The following is a 22736-nucleotide window of genomic DNA, read 5'->3' on the forward strand; positions in this document are numbered from 1 at the left end:
AACTTTCACGATAACGTCATTTTTAAAAAAGTTAAAAGAAAAAAAAAATCCAGATCTTATACATTTACTGCAAAAGAGAAGGTTATTGGCCACAGAATGGGTCAAAAACAAGTACGTATACAGCACAACCAAAGTTAAAACTGTGGTGTATTTTTACTGTGTGTGGGCAGAAATTCAGAAACAGCAATAATTCAGTTTCCTGTCTGGCTCTTGACTGGCTCTTTGAGGGCAGGAACAAAAAAAACATAATTTTTGCCATTACAGAATTCTCCAAAGCCCAACAAATCCTAGATTTCCATTCAGGATTTGTTGAAATGCAGTCTCTCTCTTATACTGCTTCTCTTGATTACAATGGGAATAAATCTCAATTAATCTATTTTGTTACTTGGGGAAACATTTGAAAACTCAGCATCAACATCACGTTCATGAAAGTAGAGAAAGTTTCATGCAGGAACTATTTTCTTTATACCAAATTACGCCCGTTTACTGTATCACTGCGCAGAAGAAAATGAGCATCTACCCATGATGAGAGGCTTGTGAAAAAAAGTCAGTAACGATCATGTCCTCCAAATAAAAGACGCCGCACGCATCTTTTAGTTGGCAGATGGAGAGAGGACAAAAGAAAAAAATCTTCCATGAAACTGCACAATTTTGCACTTTATTTTTTGTAACCTGGCCATGACATTTGAAAAAACAGCTGTCACTGCTGAGTTTTTAAAAAAAAAAAAAAAAGTATCTTTTGGCACTTTGAGCATCACAAAAAAGATGCCACCTAGTTCTGTTATATTCAAGAAAAGGCAATATCTCTAAAACTGAGCAACTCGCATAACAACAATGCATATGGATAAGCAGTCGTATAGACCTAAATTACATTTTAGAAAAGCAATGTTGCTTTAATGTTGAAAATACATAAAATTAACTCCTTAGCCATTATGGAGTAGCAGCGAATGAATGAGAATAAAATAGGAATTTCTCATAAATTAAGATGTGAAAATCTTTTAGAATCGTTATATCATCAAAAGGCTCATCTTTTCTGCATCAAAAGATTTAAAAAAAATCATTAAAAGAAATCGCTGCAGACTGCAACTCCATTTTTGCTTCAGGCACACCGATATGATACATCTCACTCGTTATTTCTAAATGAAAGGTCTCACAGCACAGCTCTGAATCAATATGCAAATGTGATGTATTAGTAAATACACACAAACAACCATCTTTGAACCTAGCTTTTTTTTTCCCCCCAATCGACTCATGCACACATAAACAAACCTTAAGACGCCAGAGGAGATGCAGGTGTTAATGAGGGGGAGGAATGGTGAGAGACAATCTAGCTGCCCGTGGCCGTCTCCCCCCTCAGGTGCTTTGTGCTCTGCTGTGAGCGCCTTCTTCACCCTGAAACACATGGTCACAGGACAGCAGGGTTAATACGGAACAAAGCTTCATTTGTGCTACACTTAGACAAACACCAGCCTTCCAGTAAGACAACAACACCATCCCTGAGTGTGGAGGTTACATAAAGGTTAAACTCAATTACACAGGAGGAGGGACAACAACAGCTTCAAACTGAGGAACAGTGACAGAGATTGAAACCTCTCCTCAAGTTATCCCATCTTTCTTCGTTCACTCTTTATAGACTGAGATAGCCTTACTTTTCTGTTCTTTGCATGTCTTTGTCTTATCTCCACTAGTCCTTTCTCATTCTCTCTCTGCAGAACTGCAGGAACCCGTTTCATTTTCTGTATCTCTGCCTATCATTTATTTACTCTCCTCCAGCATCTCTACTCCTGTCATCCTCCCTCTCTTTCTCCTCAGGTACCTGTGACTCTGACAGACTCGCTCAAGCCTGCCGCTAACAGGACTGCCGTAAACCTTGCACCCACTCACAAACAGGGCACAGCACACCCTCCGCACCAGCCAGCCTCGATACCTGCATACAATTCAAAGAAATGAGCATGAGTGAGAGCGCTGGGACCAAATAAATTTGTGTGGCTTTGCCCGAATGCGGTGGATTCTCATACTACCTGGTTTGTGTCTCATTGACACTCAGCAGGTTGTGGAAACCAAGGGAATAGTTTTGTCCAAGCTTCTTGCTCTAAGCAATGACAAAAACAGATAAAGATAGATGACCTGAATGTCAACATCAACCACGAATGGGCTGTGTGGGGCACAATCCAATTTACTGTATAAAAAAAGGCTATAGCTGAAGGACACTATGTGAATGGGGATAGCTACAAGAGGATCTTTATACTCACAACCTTTGCGTGCCATATAAAGTCAGCATTTTTTACTCAGTGAAAGAGATCCATAATTACTCTGCACACTCACCAGACTGTCTGGGGTGCACTGGTGGCAGCACTGGCCCACAACTGGCCTGAACTTCCCCAAACAAGGAGGCACAGTTTTCATCATTTTCCTGATCTTTAATCCACATGACAGCTGGGAAGAAACACAAAACAGACACAACACAAACAGGATGTCACATGCAGAAAAACCACAACCACATCCACTTTTTGAAATAACACTCAACTGCCATGTTATTACGTACATAAAGCTAAAACTAATGTTTCTTATCTTATTTGACTTTAATTTGTTGCACCCTGATGTCTTTTGAGCTTGTGAAATTTTTTCTGTCTCTTTGATTGGTTTAACTCTGAATTCATATCGGCACGCCATTACTAGCAGTGCAGTAAATATTAATACAGTTCCCATGTGAGCCCCTGTATCAGACGCTCCCTGTGCAAATCAAACAAACAGCTCATGCGCTCAACAAGCCAGGCTGTGTACTGTATACTAATCAACCACACTTCAGGCCTCCCCGAGCAAGCTGACTGCTGGTCAGGTGTTCAAATATTTGCAGTACAGTACGATAAAACACGCCAACCGACTGATTATCATGGTCGATGTGTTGTGTTGATCAGGATTCAGAGTGATCGCCTGGCTTTGGGAAAAAAAGATCTAATCAATCTCCTAAGATCAATGACACTTTCTCCAAGTTGAATGATGATGGATTCCAGAAAAGAGAGCAGCTGACTGGTAGATAAGGTCAATTTAAAGACAAAACCTTATGATCATGAAAGTTTGGATCGAACTATCAATAACTTAAAGGGCCATACTCGTTCAGGGGAAAAGTACAAAGAAAAGAGGTAGACCAAAAAAATGAGAGGCATGCGGATTATCAGGCTAAACCTGTGTGTAAATAAGCTGGCCCAGCTCGATGACCAGAGTTACGCACTTATGTCTGCTCATTCCAAGGAGAAGGTAGAAATGCTTCGATCTGGATCTGATGCCCATGATATGTCATTAATTTCCTGGATTATTATTTTGTAGTTCTGTTCTTCTGCTAAGAGTGTTGTACATAACAAGAGATGAATGAAAGCCCCGGATCCAGACAGGAAGGGGATTTTACATTGTGCTGGCACGGCTTGTGCTATGTGATCACCACTTGCCTGGTGAGGAATTTTGTTTTTTAATGCATGTGAGTGGACTTATTGGGCATGACATCACTTTAAAGTTTTAGCTCATTTCAGTTTTGCTGAAAGTTTCAAGGCCTTGAAACTTGCTCAATATAGTAAAAGCTACATAAAAGGAACACGTGTGCGTTGGATTTGATTAGAGTCACTTAATTTTGTTGTACTTTTGTGAGTTTTAATGGAGTTTTAAAATCATGGGGTGATCTATGAATCCCTCCTGGTGGTGCATTGAGATGCTGCTGTGAAGTCTGATCACAGAGCTATTCAGCTGCCACAAAGCTTTGCATTCATAAGCTGTGGTGTTTGGAAACTCGACAGGGAATAGAAATAATTAAAGTAGTGATGCTTTCAAAACAAAATCTTTCAATGTACCATCAGTTAGAGTCATGCAATAAGGAGGGCAAAAAAAAAAGTTTATTCGGCTTCTACATATCAGAGGGAATTTTCTCTAGTTGTGCATTATTATATCCTGAAAACTTAAAAATCAACTCACAAAAATGAAAACATTAGACTGTTGTTTACCTATTTAAGGAAGTTATACAAAGATATTTATGAGGCAAAAAGTGTGTGAGACAGCTCAGTATTTTCTGTCACTCCGCTGTGTAACAAAAACTGCAGCTGCATTTTTCCAGTGACTTTGGGTTAGATCTGCATGCTAACTTGAAAGAACTTCTGCTCTTCCACAACAGTTTTTTAGATTAAGGTGAGTACTGATTTGATCATCCCAAAATATTTTCTTTACTTTCTCAGGGGCTCTTAGGGAATAAAATCATGCCAGCAAAATGCATCCAAGACCAGAACAGATTCTAACCCTGGTCATCTGTATCCTGCATAGATTCTGCTTTATCAGCTTTTAAAAATACAGCTAAAAGTCTAAAAGCTATGTCGCGTTTTCAGTAGCTGTTCAGTGGGCCAGATTGTCGTCTTTGGCGGGCTGATGTTGGACACTACTGATTTAGAGCCAGAGATATTTCAGCGCCAAGAGCCCGACTCGCCTTTGCTGTTCACCTTGGCAGCTCATTACTTGTTGTCAAAATTGTAAAATTTAAATTTTAAAAGATCTGTAAGACTTGAGGAGAGCTAAACTCATGATTTGTTTGAGCTACGCAACAGTCCTGCTTGCTTACTTCGTCTTTAGCAGAAAACCCCAAACTCTTACTATGCAACATGAAATCTGTCTGAGTTGGCCCGCCAAGTCCACCTACACAGCTAGGAGCTGGCACACAGGTACATCTTAGGCCCCTGAAGGGTTATATCAAGATCAGATAGTTTGACGTCATTGTGTTGCCTGGCAACCACCAACCAATGCGCTAAAATGACCCATTTGTAGCATTTATGCGCCCAGAATCCTAAAAACACCTTATAAAAATATTATAAAAGTATTGTTTTCATTTCAATAGCAACATTCATATCCACAAAGTCAAAGGATGCACGACAGAGCACTGTGAAAAACTCTTGACTTTCTGAGATAATTTTACATTTCACCCTGCCACTCTGATTGGCAACAGCTTTTCTTTCTTTCTAATATGACAATGATCCCAAACAAAATGCCAATGCAGTAAAAGCATACCTAGATAGAAAAACACAAACTATCAGTCATGGATTGGCCTCTCCAAGGCCCAAATCTCGACATTATTAAAGAAGTGTGCGATCATCTTTATACAGACAGGAACAAAAGGCAGCCAGCATCCAAAAAAAGAGCTTTGGATGTTCTTCGAGAAGCCTGGAGAATTATTCCTGAAGACTACTTGAAGAAATTACAAGAGAGCTTGCCTAAGAAAGTTCAGGCTTTGTTGAAGAGTAAATATGGTCATACCAAATATAGATTATATTAGATATATATTTTTTGTGACTTAAAAACATTCAAAATGACACCTGTAGAAATCTGCATTTCTGGAAATCTATAGGGAACAAATTAGTAGCAAATACTGCAACTAAATGTATCCTTTTCAAACCACTGCTTTTAATTTCTCTGTACAGATAATACATACTACGAAGTTTAAATCCTTTTTGAATGCTTGTTAATGATTTCCTCTTCCTCTCAGTCTTTATGCCGATCTACGCTAATCGCCTAGAGCTGAATACCTAACACACAAAGTCAGATGTGAAAATGCTACAGTATAGACGTCCTCATTTCGGTGCAATGAAATACATAGGCATATTTACCATAACGTCAGTATTCCTTTAAAAATTATATTCATTTGTTGACGGGCATGTATGACTCACTGATGCATCACATCCACTGATTTGGCACATCAAACAGAATTAAACACAAGGGGCCACGCATGTTCTCTCGTGATTGTGAAGAACAAAGCTTTTGAGATTAGTGCCCGTGGAGTAAGTGGGAGATGACAGTGGGAGAGAGACATGCAGGCAGTTCTTACAGCGGGTCTATTCTGCTGAATTGGAAGTGGAAGGACTGTGTCTTTGTTTATCCCATCATTCTTCTCCTGCTCCATGGTGAGGCCCCTGCTGATTTACAACCACAACCCTAAAAAAACAGAGAGAGATTGGGTAGGAAAAAAAGAGTATGAGGAGTCATGTCAAAAATGCTGCATTCTGACGTTATGTTGGATTATACTGTAATGTATGCTTGCGATCACATGTAAATGTTTTTAGTGCTTTTTGGAATAATTTGAAGGCATTTCATAGGGCTCAGAGAAAGACTTCCACCTTGCGATTTAAGATAACAAACACTCATCCACACACAATCTCAGCTTCCTTCTTGATAGTATCTCCCAATGCCCTTAGCTACAATTTCACCCACCTAACAAACCCTTTTCTTGCCCTGCACCATCACAAATTCTCTCAAATTCTTCAACACGCCTTTCATTCTTTTCAAATTAAGGGATATCAGCCTCTTGCTGCTAGTATCACTGAATTGGTCTCCTATTGCTTCCTCTTATTGGACTTCTAGTGGCAAACTTCACTTTAAAAGTTTTCTGCTTACTTCTATATGCAGGTAGGAATCAAACAAGGACAGAACTGCCATTAAGAGGTTAGAGATGTTGAAGAACTCGAGGCTGTCCTTGCTCAGCAACACACAGGTGAAGCTGCACGAATGCTCACTAGTAGGTTATAAATCATTAAAAGCAGGGAACATAGCCATCAGCTGAAAAACAGCTCTTATGTAACTGATGCTGGTCCCTTGCCCACTCTGAACCGTAGTAATGAGTGTTGGCAACATAGGTCACAGTGTAATACAATCTAGCTTAAACAGGTTATCTAATTGATAGCACTGGCTGTGGTGGAGCTCAAGTGAGTAATCATCTGAAATTAAGGTAGATTTAATTCAGATTAATTCAAGTTCACACTCTCCAAAGGGAGAGCTACGCAAGCATAAAAGCCACCATCCTGAGAGAGATTACCTTTGGTTTGTATAAGGCTTTTGATTCTACTACAAAAAAGGGTGAAGACGTGTGCTGCTGCCTTCAAATAAACCTTTTTCTTTGGCTACATCAACGCAATTCAGGAGTCTCATTAGGCACAATGAAAGACTCTTCCTTTGCATCTCTGTCTTTCACTGTGTTGATCCCATTCTGCCCTATTAACTTTGCTAATTAAAACTTAAGCCCTCCCCATGGGAAGACGCTCCATTTCAACTGGCTCAAGTTCCCACATTCATTACCAACTCCTGTGGGAAATGGCAGACATTGATAAGAGCTTCCCAGGGCTCTGTAGTGTTTCACAGGTGCGGCAGGTGATGAAAGAGACAAGGCAGCAAAATGGGAGTAAAGAGTGTAAAACTGTAAATTACACAGGCAGAGAAACAGCAAAGTCTCTAATGGGGTTATATAATCCACTCAAGGGAATACAAGACCACATGGAAACAGCTAGAGACAGCAGTATGCCAAGGCCAGGTCAACGTAACACTGCAAACAAGATTTTAATTTTCTATGTGCCATCTTACCAGTCAACATACAGTACAGAAATTAATGCAGTCGTGTAAAAACATTCACTTCAACATTGAGATCTGGGCCGCAGGTACCTCCTTAGAGCACTCATATTTATTCTTGCTTGACTCTTCCACTCGTTAAAACTTAACTGATCAATTATAGTATTTAATTAATATGCTGTAGTTTGCCAACGTGACAGCTCAGACCTAAGTGGGCCCATGATGAGAAATAATTAAGAATTAATAAGATTAAAAATCAAAAGCCATTAAAAGATGCCAGGACAGATTAGAGTGAGGATCATTTTAGAGCAGCAGTCAAAGGGATGTCAGCTGGTGCATTCATGTCTAGGGTAGGGTTAACCAGGAGTTAATAGCAGAGGCTTTAAAGGGGGTGTTATTGCTTTTTTCCTGCTAAATATTTTTTATTCTTGGACTATTAGAGTAGCTTTACATGATTTAAAGTTGCAAATTAGAGTTGCACCCATTGGCATCGGTCAACTACATTGCAAAGTACTGATTTTTGCAGCTTCCAATTTTCTTTCCGAGATTTATAAATGACACCAAAATCAACTTTTATTCAATGCTAATTATTTTTTTCATATTTTAATGAAATGAAATTAATAAACTTTACAATTTCCTCCAAACCTTAGTAAGTTACAGGTTTCTCCTCTTACATAAACAACTGAATATAGTATATTTTGCTGCTGGAAGGAGGAACAAATAATTCTCTGAAAACAGGTTGCCCACCTTTACTTGACATTTTCTATCTACCTAAACAGAAGAAGGTGCAACAGATTTAGAAAACAAAACAAATGTCAGTTATTTTGATTATTTTATTTATGTTTGTGACGAGACAATAGGACACCAACCCTTTACTCATTTTTCATTCATCTCCCTAATTTTCCTCATAAATGCTTTTGATCCTTTGCTCATACCAAGGCTGCTGGCTCTAGCTTAAGCCACTTAACCTTTATTTGTTTCTATAAAAAATTCAGGTTCAGCTGAGTGAGGGTGATTTAACTTTCTGATTAGATTTGTTGTTATAAACATTTTCATGGTGGTCCTCTCAGTGTTTACTTTGGACTTACTCACAGCAAAGAGCTTCCTTGCTGACAACATGTTAGTGTGTGGTTGTCAGAATTTTTGTCTGCGCCACTGTGGGGCATGCATCACAGATGCATGAAATGGACTGGTGCATAATTAGACATACGCAAAGCTGACCAGACCGAGAACATTAAACATTAGCTGGTCAGTTGGCCCATCGGTATTAAAAAATAAATAAATAAAAATCTTTATTTGTTTTATATGTACTGCTCCTTGGTGCAACCCCTCAAATGTTCTCTTGCACGTCCTATTTAAGAAACTGAAAAAGAACTTCCTCACACCCCGAGTGGGTACCGGCTGTGCACTGCTAGAGCTACAAAATGAACCTTCAGCAGGCCACTGGTGTGAATGTCTTTGACCAAACAATCAAAAATAAACTTCTTGAGGTTGGCCTGAGGGAGCTATCCGGTGCTTGCTGTCTGGCATTGTGAATCCCAACTGGAATTTGCTGTAGAATTCCAGAATACCACAACATGTGACAGACGTGAAAATGTCTGGAGAACATTATAATGCGTGTAACATCACTCAGCATGACCGGTTTGATGGCGGATCAATGATGGTTTGGGGAGGCAAATCCATGGAGTGACGCACAAACTCGACGCTGGAAATTGGAACCCAGGCTATTAAGTATCAGGTAGAAAATCCCATATCCCATCTGTTGTCTGATTAGGAGCAGGCCCCGACATTGTCAGGCATTCATTCAAACACAGGAAACACACTAACTACTGAGTACCATTTTAAGTTCCTGCAATGAAATTCTAGCAAAAGTCTTTTTTTCCTCTCTTTGATTTTCTGGTTGTCTATCAATTTAGTTCTTTCATCAAAGAATATGTTATCCTAGTTTCTAACACCTCACTCAGTCCATATCAAGATGGATATTGAGCCTGACTTTTTTCACATTGAGATTGATGATTTCAAAGTGTTCCTTTAATTTTTTAAGCAGCGTACACATATGCTACAATAATTACAATAATAACAGCTCATCTATCTGTAAAGGAGCTGCACACAGAGAAGATAACAGAATACATTTGTTTAAAATTCATCCTCCACACCTCCTAGAACAATTCAACTCTGAAATGAAACTTAAGATTTAAGGGTTAAGATAGGCAGCACCAAAAAATCATTTTAGATTATGAGAGAAACTGTAACTCCAGGGAAAAACACAAGAAAGTGTGCCCTAGATGGGTAAAAACCCATGACCCTCTTGTTGTGTATCAGAAATCAATGAGCTACACTGCTGTCCATGCGGGACGCAGGAAGAGTTTCTCCTTAAATCTCTATCCAGGTATCATTTGGATTTTCTGCAAAAGCTTGAAAAGATAAACTGTAAAATTTTCTATTAAACCACGGCAATGTCAAAGCAGCAGAGGAATCACACAGAAATGAACTGCATGTTTCTGTCAGAACAGCTTAAAGAACTTAAACTGAAATACACAAAGACAACATTAACACTCTTAATCTGACAAATGGAAAGGTTACTCTGAATGCTGTCAGAGCGCATTACGTATACTGAATTTAGCTGAACACCGCACTGATGGCAAAAAAGGATTGCATTTCACTGATAGCTAAATAATCAACAAGATTATAGTAGCTAACAATAACCTTAAAAAGTAACAATTACAGCATCACCTCAAACACAGAATTTGTAAAACTCACCTCTTGCAGTAGAAACTTGTTTACCGTGTTTGTTTTGAATGCTGTCACAGCTGAAATCCCCACAGCATACAAATTAGCTTTACAAGCCCCTCTACCCTGCAACAGTCCTTGTAATGCTGAACACTAACGTCATCAAGACGCACTTTTGCAGCTGTAACCGACACTGGTAGCTAATTAGCCTAATAACCTGTCTATCAAATATCAAAGGTAACGCCCAGAAAATAGCAGCATTTCACATTTGGATATTTTTCTGTCAGTGGTAGTCTTTAGAGCCAGGATTTCCTTCTGCAAACAAAAATAACTATGTTGTAAACACACCATGTGAACAATTCAGACAGCAACGAATTACTGTAAGCTTGCGTCAAAACGGCAACATATACCTGGAAGTGGTGTCATTTGAATTACACTGAACAGGCAGCTGATCTACTAGGATTTTCCTGCACAACCATCTCTTTATGGAGAATGGTCTGAAAAAGAGAAAATATCCAGTGAGCAGCAGTTCTCTGGGCAATGTAAGATGTCAGAAGAGTAGGGATGGGTATTGATAAGATTTTCACGATTCCGATTCCATTTTCGATTCTGTTTAACGATTCGATTCTTTATCGATTCTCTTATCGATTCTTATTTTTTAAAAAGGAGAACACTAAGTTCGATTAGCTTAGAACTTTGTTTTATATCTTCTCTTTGAACAAGATAAAAATTTAGGAGTAACATGGCCTTACAAACCCAGCAGTGAGATCTTAAGAGATCCAGCCTACGGCTCTTCAATGGGTGTCACAGGGTCCCCAGGAAAAAAAATTGTAAATGTAAAATAATAAAATCAATATTCTTCTGTAGCAATAACAAAGTATAACATAAATCATTCTGTAGCAATTACACAAGAATATCCAGTAATGTCCCTGCCTACAATTAAACACATTCACTTACTGAAAATCGGGGGCATCTGCTGTGGCAAATGGGTGCAAAACTTTTACCACAAACTTAGTCACTGCTCGGTGACATTTGTCTATCCTGGCCTGAAAGGAGACGCTACCTGTAGACTACAGCGAGAACTGCCAGCATCTGAGCCAGACTCTGTCTGTCTCTCTCATCATGGTCACCTAAATGCACAGTAATAGCAGGTTTTGTAATAAGGCAGATCGCGCTAACATAATATGCACTGTTAGTTGATTATTTACCTGGCGCATTAACGGGAGAGGACGTGCAAAGGTTACCGCCGCTGCTCGGTTGAGATTCACGAGTCTGGAGCGGAATTAAAAACACGACATTCATTTAAAGTTATCGTGTGTTTTGTGAGTAAATGCTTTTGCATATTCGTAGTGTTTCCTCCCTTAATGAAATATCTACTTTGCAAGTTGCCCTGTTGTTCTCGTAAAGTATAATCAAACTTTTGAGCGTTTGCGGCCAGGTAAATGACGCTCCGCAACGTGGTGACGTCATTTGGGGCGACTGGAATCGATAAGGGAATCGTTTGCAAAAATGGCAAACAATTCCAAGGAATTGAAACAGTGGGAACCGGTTCTCAACAAGAACCGGGTTTCGATACCCATCCCTACAGAAGAGAATAATCAGACTGCGTGGAAGTGGATGGAAAGGAGGAAGACAATAACTTAAACAACAACCTGTTATAACGAAGCTATGCAGAAGAGAATCTCTGAATGTACAACAGGTCGAACTTTGAGCCAAATAAGCGACAGCAGCAGAAGACCACACTGGGTACCACTCCAGCCAGCTAGGAACAGGAAATTGACACAGCTTTTCATCCTGGTTGTCTGACTAATGAGTCTCAATTTTGGCTGCACCATTTGGATGGTAGGCTCAGAGTTTGGTGTAAACATGAAAACATGGATCAATCCTGCCTTCTATCAACAGGCTGTCAGTGGTAGTGTAGTGATGTGGGGGCCCCATGGTACCCACTCAGCGTAGTTTAAACCCCACCGCTTATCTGAGTATTGTTGCTGATCATGTCCATCCCTTTATGACCACATGGTACCCATTTTCTGATAGCCACTTCAAGCAGGATAACGAGCCATATCTCAAAGCTCAAAGCCTCCCAAACTGGATTCTTGAACATGACAATGACTTCACTCTACCCAAATTGCCTCCACAGTCATCAGATATCAGTCCAATAAAGCACCATAGGGATGTGATAGAATGTTAGATTCACATTATGGACGTGCAGCAAACAAATGTGCACTGTGTGATGCTGTCATGTCAACATGGACTAAAAGCTGTGAATGCCTTGTTGAATCTATGCCCCTATCACACTGGGGATTCACTGGTGAAAATGAGATGTTACAGAGTGCCGATGTAATAAAACAGCATCAATATGAGCCAAAATGCTTGTGGGCATGAGTAGTTATTAAATTATGTTGCCATTGTGACTCCTTCATGAAACCACTCATATGGGCTAGAGTCCTCACAAACCAAAAAACTGAGAAGCTTGTTGTGTATTTGTCCAGAGCCGTTCGATAAATCAGGCTGAAATGATCAAAACAAAGACCAAAATGTCCATTTGTGAAATCTGACTGGGCTTCAAACAACTAAGTATTATAAAAAAAAAAACACTGACAACATGAAGCAAGTGGGTCTCAGGATAAAGGTTTCTCAATTTCGAGGGAGCGATTGAGGTGGCTACCAATTAAAGAACAGGATACAGGTAATTGTTATACAACAGAGTAAATACATTTGAGTTACCTAGGCAACCAGAGCCTAAAATGTCCACTAGTGACCAAAGCGATGTGCGATGTGTGTGGATACAGCTTCAGGCTCTGAAGTCCATGCAAATTTGTTACGTATAAAACTGGAGAGTAATAAACAAATATCTCTTCTCAGCCTCCAGGTGGATGCAGGTGGTGGAGAGCAGCACTGACGTGTCAGAGGAAGAGATGAGAAAGTCTGCAGGTTAAATTGACTACCAAATTGCGAGGGTGTGTTTGATAAATGACATGAGCAGAGTGAGCCACGAGAGTATTTATGATGCAGGCTTTGCCAGTGCATGTAAAGTGGGATTTTTGTCAGTGAGCAGAACTACTCTCAGCTGATCCCTTATTCACAAGGGGTCACCACAGCAGGTAGCCTCACATGTTTGATTTGGGAATTTAACACCAGACGCCCTCCTTGTTTCAACCTGCAAGGGATTTGCGTCTCCTCCTAGAACTGAACCAGGGATGTTTTGCTTGTTAGGCAAATGTGTGGAAACTACTACACATCAAGCCAGAAGAAAATATTAAGGATTTTCATCAGTAAGCATCATTGTACACTGTAGCGGAGCTGCAGATTAATAACTGAAAATTGGGGTTATCACAGAGAACTTCCAGAAACAAATGCCTGACAGCTTATTTCCCAGTCCCTGGTCATTGAGGATGCTAGGATATTATGAAACTGTCATTAATACTCCAGAAGCAACACCTTTTTCTAAAAGGTAACAGTATAAGTATCTAATTTCATACAGCTTGCAACTTTAAAAGATTTGCCTTATGTTAAGTCAGCTAAGGCCCCTGTGCCACACAGGAGTTGGCAACTACCCATTCCTACTTGTCCCGAACTTGCATTTCATGTGTTTGTTTTGTGCAGTTAATGTATTTGTTTATGTTAATTCGGCTATGCCAGGGCCCTGCTCCGATTGGTGCGTGGATATACAGCCCGACGAGACTGGTTCCAGCTGGAGGACCCGCCCACTAAAGGAGGCTGGAGTGCCACGGCGAGGGAGGCTCTCGCGTCTCTCGCGTCTCTCCTCACAACCCAGCAGTATACCTGTGGCAGCCGCTGGCTGCAGTGCTGTTTTGAAAGTTGTGGAAGTGGAGTGGGTAGGGGTGAGCTGCGGTTTCTTTTGATCACCAGTTTTCTCCTGTTTTAAATTAGTTACAGAGGTCAGACTCTGTCTTTATTTTTGACTTTATTTTGGTAAGGTCAGGGGCGCGGGATTTGTTTAGATTTGTTTTGTTTATTATTTTGGCTTTGGCTCGACTTCTTACCACTTTGTAAATAAATCACATTATAAAGAAAGGATTTGTTTCCTGTTGCTGCTTGGGTCTTGGGTGTGGGGGTGTGGGGGGTAAACATGAATTGGGGGCTCGTGACTGCTGAGTGACTGCTAGCAATTGCTGTGAAACTGATTGGTACAGAAACTGTCAACAAGCTTAGATACCGGCCAACAACCTATGGCAACCCCCAGTAACTAGGGAAAAATGTATATTCCCTGAGTGGTTGAGTGTAGTTATCGATTAAAACCAGAGCAATCACAAGCTTATCTTGCGTCACCAAAAATTGTTTTGCCCGCAGCTGCTTGAAATCACCAAATTTCATTCACTTTCTATGGTGATCTGGTGTGGACACAGCTTAGCATGCGATGGTCAAGACAGACAAACTATTATTTGGACAATAAACCAAACCGTGCATATCACAACAAAAATGCATTGCATGTCTCAAAAATAGTGCTAGAGGGGTTCTGCATATTAAAGAAATAAGACATGGAAAAAATATGGATAAGCTATGTAAAATATACACGCAAATATCTGTACAATATATATACACATATCTTAACGTGTTTTTTTTCCATTTAAACAAATACAAGCATGGCTTCAGTGTGGATTGAATATCCCAATACTGTGGAATTTTCTGGAAACAAATATATTTGTCATACTTTCTTTTATCCATAACAATCCCGATTCCACAATCCTTCATACAGAAACCCCATAAACTGCTGCATAGTTTCATTGTTATGCTGTCTTGAATGGGATGGACCCCCCCGCAACAATGACCAATTACTTTGTTCCAGTATTTGGTGTGAAATAATCTATAGACAATATGTGACTATAATAACTGTGACAAATGTTTGCAGCAGACAGACAATGAGCCCTCCTATTATAAAGAAAATTCAATTTGAGCAAGGTTTTATTAAGGAAAGCACAAGTTTAAAAATCCAGTGCTGCATAATGTACTTAGTGATAACATTACCCGCATGCCTTTGACATGTATGAGCCTTCTTCAACAAACCACCAGGGAGCTGGGATTCTGCTGAGCAGGCAGATAGATTACGCAGCTGGGACAGCATTGTGATAGTCTTGTATTTACAGTCTACAAGAAACCCAGGCTGTCCAAAAAAGAATGCTAATATGGTAAATATACACAACTATTCAATCGAAGGTGTGAGCTGTCTCACCGCTTCACTGCGCGCACACACACAGAAAATCAATCTGTGAATCAGTAGCTCTGCGTCACGGAGCCAGAGAGCATCATCGATTTCCCAGAACAAGAGGAATTCTATAACTTTACACTGTGCTCTCTTTCCACCTACAGCCACACTGTTTTCACTTTAATGATATAGTGCATGTAGGTAATCTTTACAGAAACATTCTGACAGCTATCAATCAAATAAAATTGTTTAATCAGAGTTGTGTATCTGTAACTAATAGCACTACAGCTGGATTAGTTATGACCTTTTTTCACATTTGTTCATCTAAGTCAGAATTCGAACATGTGGTATAATTTACAATATATTAGTGCAAGAATTACTCCCAAAATTAATTTAGAAAACCACATAATCCACTTTTTATGGGAAGATTAGCTTGTCCACACCCTTATCATATACAAAGACAGCTCCTAAATGTGTGACAAAGGCTTTAAATGTGCTGTATCAAACAGCAGCTTTTCAAAAAATTTCACACAATTATTTGTTATCTTGTACTTGTCAATCAATTACCCGTCTTTTGCCAGCATGGAAATCTTTTCATCTTGTGTGATTCACTGAGCGCTATAGATGAGGTCTTTTAAAAAAAATAATTTTTATTTTTAAAAAAGTACATTAGCAACTTCTGCATTTTCCAAATAAGAGAACTAAACTTTACAACAATCAGTGCAGCTTGATTGGAAATTCTGCACAGCAAAAATAACTTGAAATTTTTAATTTGCTACCGTTTAGCCAATTACTTTTGTTTAGCAGTGTGACTTCTACACATCAATCAAATCAACCCTCACAGATGATTTCAAATAAAATAAAAAAATCCAGTTTTCAGTTGATAATCAAATTGTGCAACATGTAGTAGGATACGCAGCAGCAGACATCAACATTTTCATTTTAAATACTTTAAAATGTAACATGTGGGAAACGTTCAATTATAAAATATATGAAACATGATCTCAGATACACTGACCGCAACACTAATGTGATGCATCAGATAATTCTCTTTTTATGGGAAGACTAGCTCCTCGGCAGCCTTATCATAGAGAAAGACGGCTCCTAAATGTGTGACAAAGGCTTCAATTCTGCCGTAATTAACAAAAGCTACAGTTTTGTTAGTTACTGGCTAATACCAGTCAACAAGGTAAATATGAGCAGGTAAAGCTGCTGATAATTTGGTGCATCTACTGGTGCTTATTACTCACATTTATTTTATTTTATTGTAGCACAAAGCTACTAATTCATAAGCAGCAGGTGGCATTTTGTCTGGAAAACGCTTTTAGTGAGAATTATGCTATTCGTGGTTTGAAACAAAGCCACTCCTCCGTATGAAGTCTGGTATCATTTGATTATCAATTCAACTTTCTGCAACATCACCGTGAGGTATAATTAATCACAACTTGTGTTGTTGCTTTGGAACATCCTGCCAACTGGGAAGTTGCACATACTAACATTAAGGAAGATAAATTAGTTAAACTGCTGTGCTAGGCACATGAGGCGTAGATAAAATGAACTACACGATCCAAGGCCACTAAAAAGACTAATGACTAGTATATAAAGTAATACTACCTCAAAGATTCTATTCTTCTTTCGGATGCTCCATTTAGGCATCACTACAGCGTAGGGCTGAACGATATATCGCATTTGCGATAATATCGCGACATGATCAAGTGCAATTTTCTAACCGCAAAGGCTGCGATTATAAGGCTGTCCAAATTACTACCATATCCCAGAATTCATAGCGCGGCCCAGCCAAACTCCAGTTTCCAGCAATGGCGGCCGCTACTAAGTTTTAAAATTACTCATACTAATCTTTCTGGGTCACAAAATAAACTTTTAACATATTTTCAGGCGAGAAAGTAGTTGTGTAAACATCAAATATCTGCTCGGTTTATCAAGATATCCCATATTTGCAAAAGTGCTTCGACGTTTTCAGAGGCGTCTGCTACCCACCAGCTCGACAGCTAGCCGGGAGCTCGAGGGTTACTGATGCGGCCGAGAACGGCACAACTCCCGGCACATCATTTTCAGATCACCGCGGACTTTCGCTGCTCGGGCTAAAAATGTTATTGTTGGGCTTTTTTCAGTGTTTTGTTTGTTCGTGAGTAAATCGGTTTGGCTGAGATTAAAGTTATTAGATTAGATAAAATAAAACTTTATTAATCCCCCGGGTGGGTTCCTCCTTGGTTTTCACACAGCTGACTAAACGTCAAACAGAAAACTTATTAAACAGAAGTATGAGACAGTCGAGAATTTACACCAGTGTCTGGTTATATTTTAGATAGCAAGAAGCAGACGGCCGAGTTTATTAAACTCCACCGAGACAGCGGTGACGCTAATCAGAAGGCTAGACCGTCCAATTTCACGCCTTTAAATTTTAAAGGCGTGTTTGTGTGTGTGTTTATACAATTGCTATTATGTTTGCACTTTATGTGTAATGTTACTGACTGCAGAGATCATTAAGATGTGTGTATTTTTTATTTATTAGTTTTATTTATTTAATATTATTTTTTAATTGAATGACTGTCTAGTAGTTCACAGATGTCGAAAAACTGAGTGTGGTAAAGCCACAGATTTTTTTTTATGTATATTTCTGCAATCTGCACATTGTACTGACTTTCATTTTAATGTTTACACCAGGGTTCCTTGTCAGCACTTTATGCTCAGATGTTTGTAAGCTAAAAATAAACTATTGTGTATGTTCAAATATACTGTTGTGATTGAAGAAGTTAAATAAAAATGTCAGTCATCAATTCATGCATCACCTGATGTCATCATAACAGAGGTCTGTCTTCCAGGAAAGAACAGTTTAAAATTAATGTAATATAGTATTGGCCATACTATATGATGTATTGCTTGTCTTTGTTTAATAATACAGAAGACAAAGACCTTAAAAAATAATCGCATATTGCATCGCAATCGCAATATTGGGGCAAAAAAATCGCAATTAGATTATTTTCCATAATCGTTCAGCCCTACTACAGCGGATCATCCACCCACATCTCACCGCAGCATCCTCCTCTATCACACCAACCGTCTTGCATGTGCTCCTTCACCTTCTCTAAGGTCTTCCCTCTTGCCTGGCAGCTCAATATTAAATATCCTTTAAACAATATATTCACCATCCTCTGCATGTGTCTAAAACACTTAAGCCTTGCCTCTCTCCAACTCTGTCTCCATACTACTCAACTCAGCTGTCCTCTAATATGATTTTCCAGTCATGTCCACCCCAGTCACTCCTAATGACAATCTTAACATCTTCAGCTCTGTCTTCTCTTTTGGCAGTGTTTCCAAACGATACCTAATAGCAGGTCTCACTGCTATCTCGTATACCTTCCCCTGTCACTCTTGCTGCTATTCCTCCTGTGAAAAATCATTCCTGTCACTCATCTCGATCCACTCCACCCTGCCCACACTCTCTTCTTCACCTCTCTTTTGCCCTGTTTGTTGTTTAGGATGGTTGACTCTAGGTATTTAACTCATCCACCTTCACTACCTCTGCTCCTTGCATGCTTTCCACCCATCTCCCTCTGTATTCTATCTTGCTTCTACGGACCTTCATTCATTTGCTCTCCGGAGCATACCTCCACCTCTCCAGGCTCTCTTCCACCTGCTCCCTACTCTCACTACAGACTGTGAACATCATAGTCCACAGAGACACATGCCTGACTTCATCTGTTAACCTGTCCATCACCACTGCAAACAAGAAGGCGCCCAGCGGATCCCTGATATAATCCTCTCTCAGATTACCTCTCTCCTCTCTTGGCATATGACCATATGCTTTCTCTAGATCCACAAGTGATCAAATTTACCTCATTATAGCTAAGCAAAAATTAAAGCTGGATAGCCCTTTTTAATGAAGACATTCTGATGTGTTACTGTTTGACAAGTATTTATGTAATAATAACACATATAGGACTGGTACGAGTGTAAATAACAAAATAAAAGCATGCCATCACACTGTCACAGCTTGAATTGAACAAAGCCACATGTGCCTGTGTTCTTGCTACAGATGGAAAGAGAAAAAGTCTATTATGAAAAAGACCCATTGCCACTGACACGTGAGCTGATAATTTGGGTACAGTTTCAAAGACAATTTAATCACTGGAATATCTCCGATGGTGAAATGATATTTTTCTTGCCTTTGAATGACCCCACTCGACAGGCCCAGGCAGAATGATAAAAAAGACGTGTGAGAGGGTAAATAAGAACAAATTGCTGTGACTTTTGATGTTCTTTCATAAAAACAACATTAAAGCATGCACAAAACTTTAAAAATATGACTGAGGGAAAACAGGAGGGGGGAGGAAGATAGGCTTGGAAAAACAGAGATCAGATTGTTTTCGACTAAAAGGATTTGATGATAATTACACTGATCAACGTGTTTTTGACTAATAGGATCTGATGATAATTATACGGATCACTGAGCTGTTTCTAACAGATACTGTCAGATAAAAAGGTTTCCACTTCGCAGTGGATTCACAAAAAAGGAGTACTAATTACACGTCAGATACCCGTCATCTCTCTCTGTTCACACCTTCACATTTTCCCCTATATCATACCTTTAAACAGCTTTTCATTGCTCCCTGACAGCCATGCAGTTTAATTAACTACAGTGGAGTATGAGACACCTGGGCAGACATGCAAGGTGGGAAAAGACTGAGGCAGACTAAGAGGCCTGATACCTGCAAGCATTCCTCATCCTATTCTTAAAACATGCAGATTCAAGTCTGGGGCCATATTAACCCCTCTGCTCTCAAAAATGTTCAAAATGTGTGTAAATAAAAAAAGAAAAACTTCAAAAACAGAGTTTAGGAGACATCTTCTTTAAACATCATACTGCAACCTGATTTCTTATGCAACTGGCCTGCCTGGTAATTGATTCGTGAACTGAAGACTTGACAGCTTTTATGCAATAATTGAGAATTAACTGTGTAAAATGTGTTGATGCAAAGTCAAACATGAGAAGTCTTTAGTGGCTGCACTGATAATGAACAATGTAAGCTTGTTTGATCAACACCAACTGCCTGATAACACCCACTTCATATTAAGTTTACATTAACTTCAAACAAACACCCAGAGTTGCCCTGCTTCTATGGCAACAACAGACCACACAATGTGTGGTGAAAATAAGAAAGGAAGAACACACTGATCATATTGAAAGCCAAACAGTGTGTATGCCTATGAACCCTATGGTACTGTGAGTACAAATCCCTCAGCAGCTATAAATATCTCACAAGAGGCAGTCACTGAGGCAGGAACACTGAGTGACCATGTTACTTCCACACAGAAACAGAAAGCAAAGGACAGATTCATAATGAGAGGGACCCACTGAAGTCATATTTTTAACTTCTCCAACATAAGTAATTTTCTTATGTCATCTGTTGAATTTTCAACAGATGACAACAGATTTTCAATTTTTTTCTTATAAATCACAGTTACTCTGCAACTAGAATTTGCCAGCAGACTGATTCTATTCTCCATTTTATCAGCGTCTTTGGTCTTCACGCACAAAAGTCCTTTTGAAGGTAGCAGTTAAAAAAGATATTTTAAAAGGAAACAAGATAACAAGTTAATTCCACACAGTTGCAGTTAATTTGGCAGTACAGCAGTCTCCAACCACTGTTTCCATAAATGTTGATGATTAACATCACAGAGCAAAGCAAATGCAAACAATGTCCATCACATCTGGAAAGGCCTAAGCAAATCTCTTCTGTTTCCACAAAACTCAATGTTGCTCATTTTGTTATACAAGTTTTGAAAAACATGCAGGGGAGTCATTGCCTGGTACAATCTTTTTTCAGTTTAGTGGACACTTAGTCTATTAACGACGTGTATAATTCAATAACCGAGTCATTAGTCAAACATGCAGCTGGGTAAACACTTGACCTGAGTGTTATGAGTGTGTTCAATTGTCGCGCACAACTAAAACATCCATAATCCCTCTGTAGGCTTAAAACCATCGATCACACGTACACACATGTTCAGAGTTTTAGTGCCCAAGTAGATGTGATAAGATGTGGTAGATGTAGCAGGGTGGTTACACTATGATGTACAATTAAATGAATGGATGCTTTAAGAATCAGAGTTCAGCAGATGTGCAGGGACATCTTTGAGAGAGAATGTGTGGAGACACACACATTGTGTTCTTCAGTGATGTCTGACCTACAGCTGAAAAATGTCAGAGAAGAGAGGTGTGTAATTATCTATATTTGTATTCACGGTCACAGCAGTTGTACTGAAGGTGTACAAAAAAGGTTGACAGCAATGTTAAATTAGAAAAGAAACAGGACAATATGGACCTGCACAAAGCTCAAACACATTGCATACAAGCCATTTCACTTGGCTAAACAGTAATTAGTTTTAAGAGAGAATAATTGAGTTACACTGAAGTGAAATGATAAGGTACTGAAGGCAGAGATCACAGCAGGGTGACTGAATTTCACCGAAACACATCAGATATGGCACGTGAACTAAAGTGTAAAGCGTTCACGTGCCAACCCAAGAAAACATGGGTTGTAATCATTTCAACTTGTCTGATTTTCTTGTGTTAAACTCTGTGGTTAACCCTCATGTCTTAAACTACTGAAGAAAAACCGTTATATAACCAGCATCCACAGCCATGTTTTTTGGTTGGGTTTTTTCAGCTGTAATGAATAAATGCCATAGTAACTATATACATACACATTAAACTTAATGTATGTGTATCGCACTTTTCATACAGTGGTTGCAGCTCAGGGTGCAATAAAAGAAGCACATAGTAAAACAGCAGCAAGAGCAAAACAAAACCCATAATAAAAGTTGACATGAGTAAAAAAAAGTGTAGCTATAGGTTTTGTGAAAGTAGTTATCTGAAGACCACTTTGTAAAATGTATGTTGTTACTTTGGCTTTTAAAAAGTGCTTACAATGCAATAAACACTGGGCTGAGTCCTGTGGCATTTTTATGAGTCTGCCAGTGAGAGAAGCACTGAACTATCAGAGGCCACAGGCTAGGATATCTGCTTGGGTGGGCTTTACTAGGTCTACAGAGCAGGTTAAGGCTAAGCGGTGTAATGTTTTGCAAACCATTAACTCTAATAGCAATTGGGGACCTGTGCAGAAAAAGGTAAAATTCACTGCTCAGACCTTCTTATACTTAGGAGACTGTGGCTAAATAAGGTTTGGTTTAGTGCAATGCTTTGGAAACTGCCCCATTCCCTATATTTTTATAAGGATCTAGCAGACATTTTAGTCAAAGGTCAACATCCATATATCCTCTTCAACTTATACACTTCAGGATCATGGTGGGTGCTGGAGCCTATCCTGGCTGTCACTGGGTTAGAGGTGGAGAACAGCCTGAACAGGACGCCAGTTTATTGAAGGACTAACATGCAGAGACAAGACAACCATTTACAAGTATGGCCAACTAAATGTCAGCAGTTAACCTA

General features: G+C 39.4%; 1 protein-coding gene across 21 annotated transcripts in view; it reads right to left on the minus strand.

Annotated features, from left to right (window-relative positions):
- gpat2 (glycerol-3-phosphate acyltransferase 2, mitochondrial) overlaps window positions 1–22736 on the minus strand; it is a 170840-nt gene that overhangs the window by 36490 nt on the left and 111614 nt on the right. For 16 of the 21 annotated variants that reach the window (XM_082553969.1, XM_082553956.1, XM_082553963.1 and 13 more), the window contains 5 exons: window positions 5855–5961; window positions 2326–2436; window positions 2022–2092; window positions 1817–1927; window positions 1270–1392 (listed from right to left, as the gene is read on the minus strand). In XM_082553969.1, the coding sequence (XP_082410095.1) occupies window positions 1270–1392; window positions 1817–1927; window positions 2022–2092; window positions 2326–2436; window positions 5855–5929 (491 nt within the window). In that variant the 5' untranslated portion in view covers window positions 5930–5961. The remainder of the gene's footprint in view (window positions 1–1269; window positions 1393–1816; window positions 1928–2021; window positions 2093–2325; window positions 2437–5854; window positions 5962–22736) is intronic. The other 5 variants (XM_082553961.1, XM_082553959.1, XM_082553962.1 and 2 more) reach the window with 1 other exon arrangement.

The sequence above is a fragment of the Aulonocara stuartgranti genome, assembly GCF_965226115.1.
Source record: "Aulonocara stuartgranti genome assembly, chromosome: 12".
Classification (NCBI taxonomy): Eukaryota; Metazoa; Chordata; class Actinopteri; order Cichliformes; family Cichlidae; genus Aulonocara; species Aulonocara stuartgranti.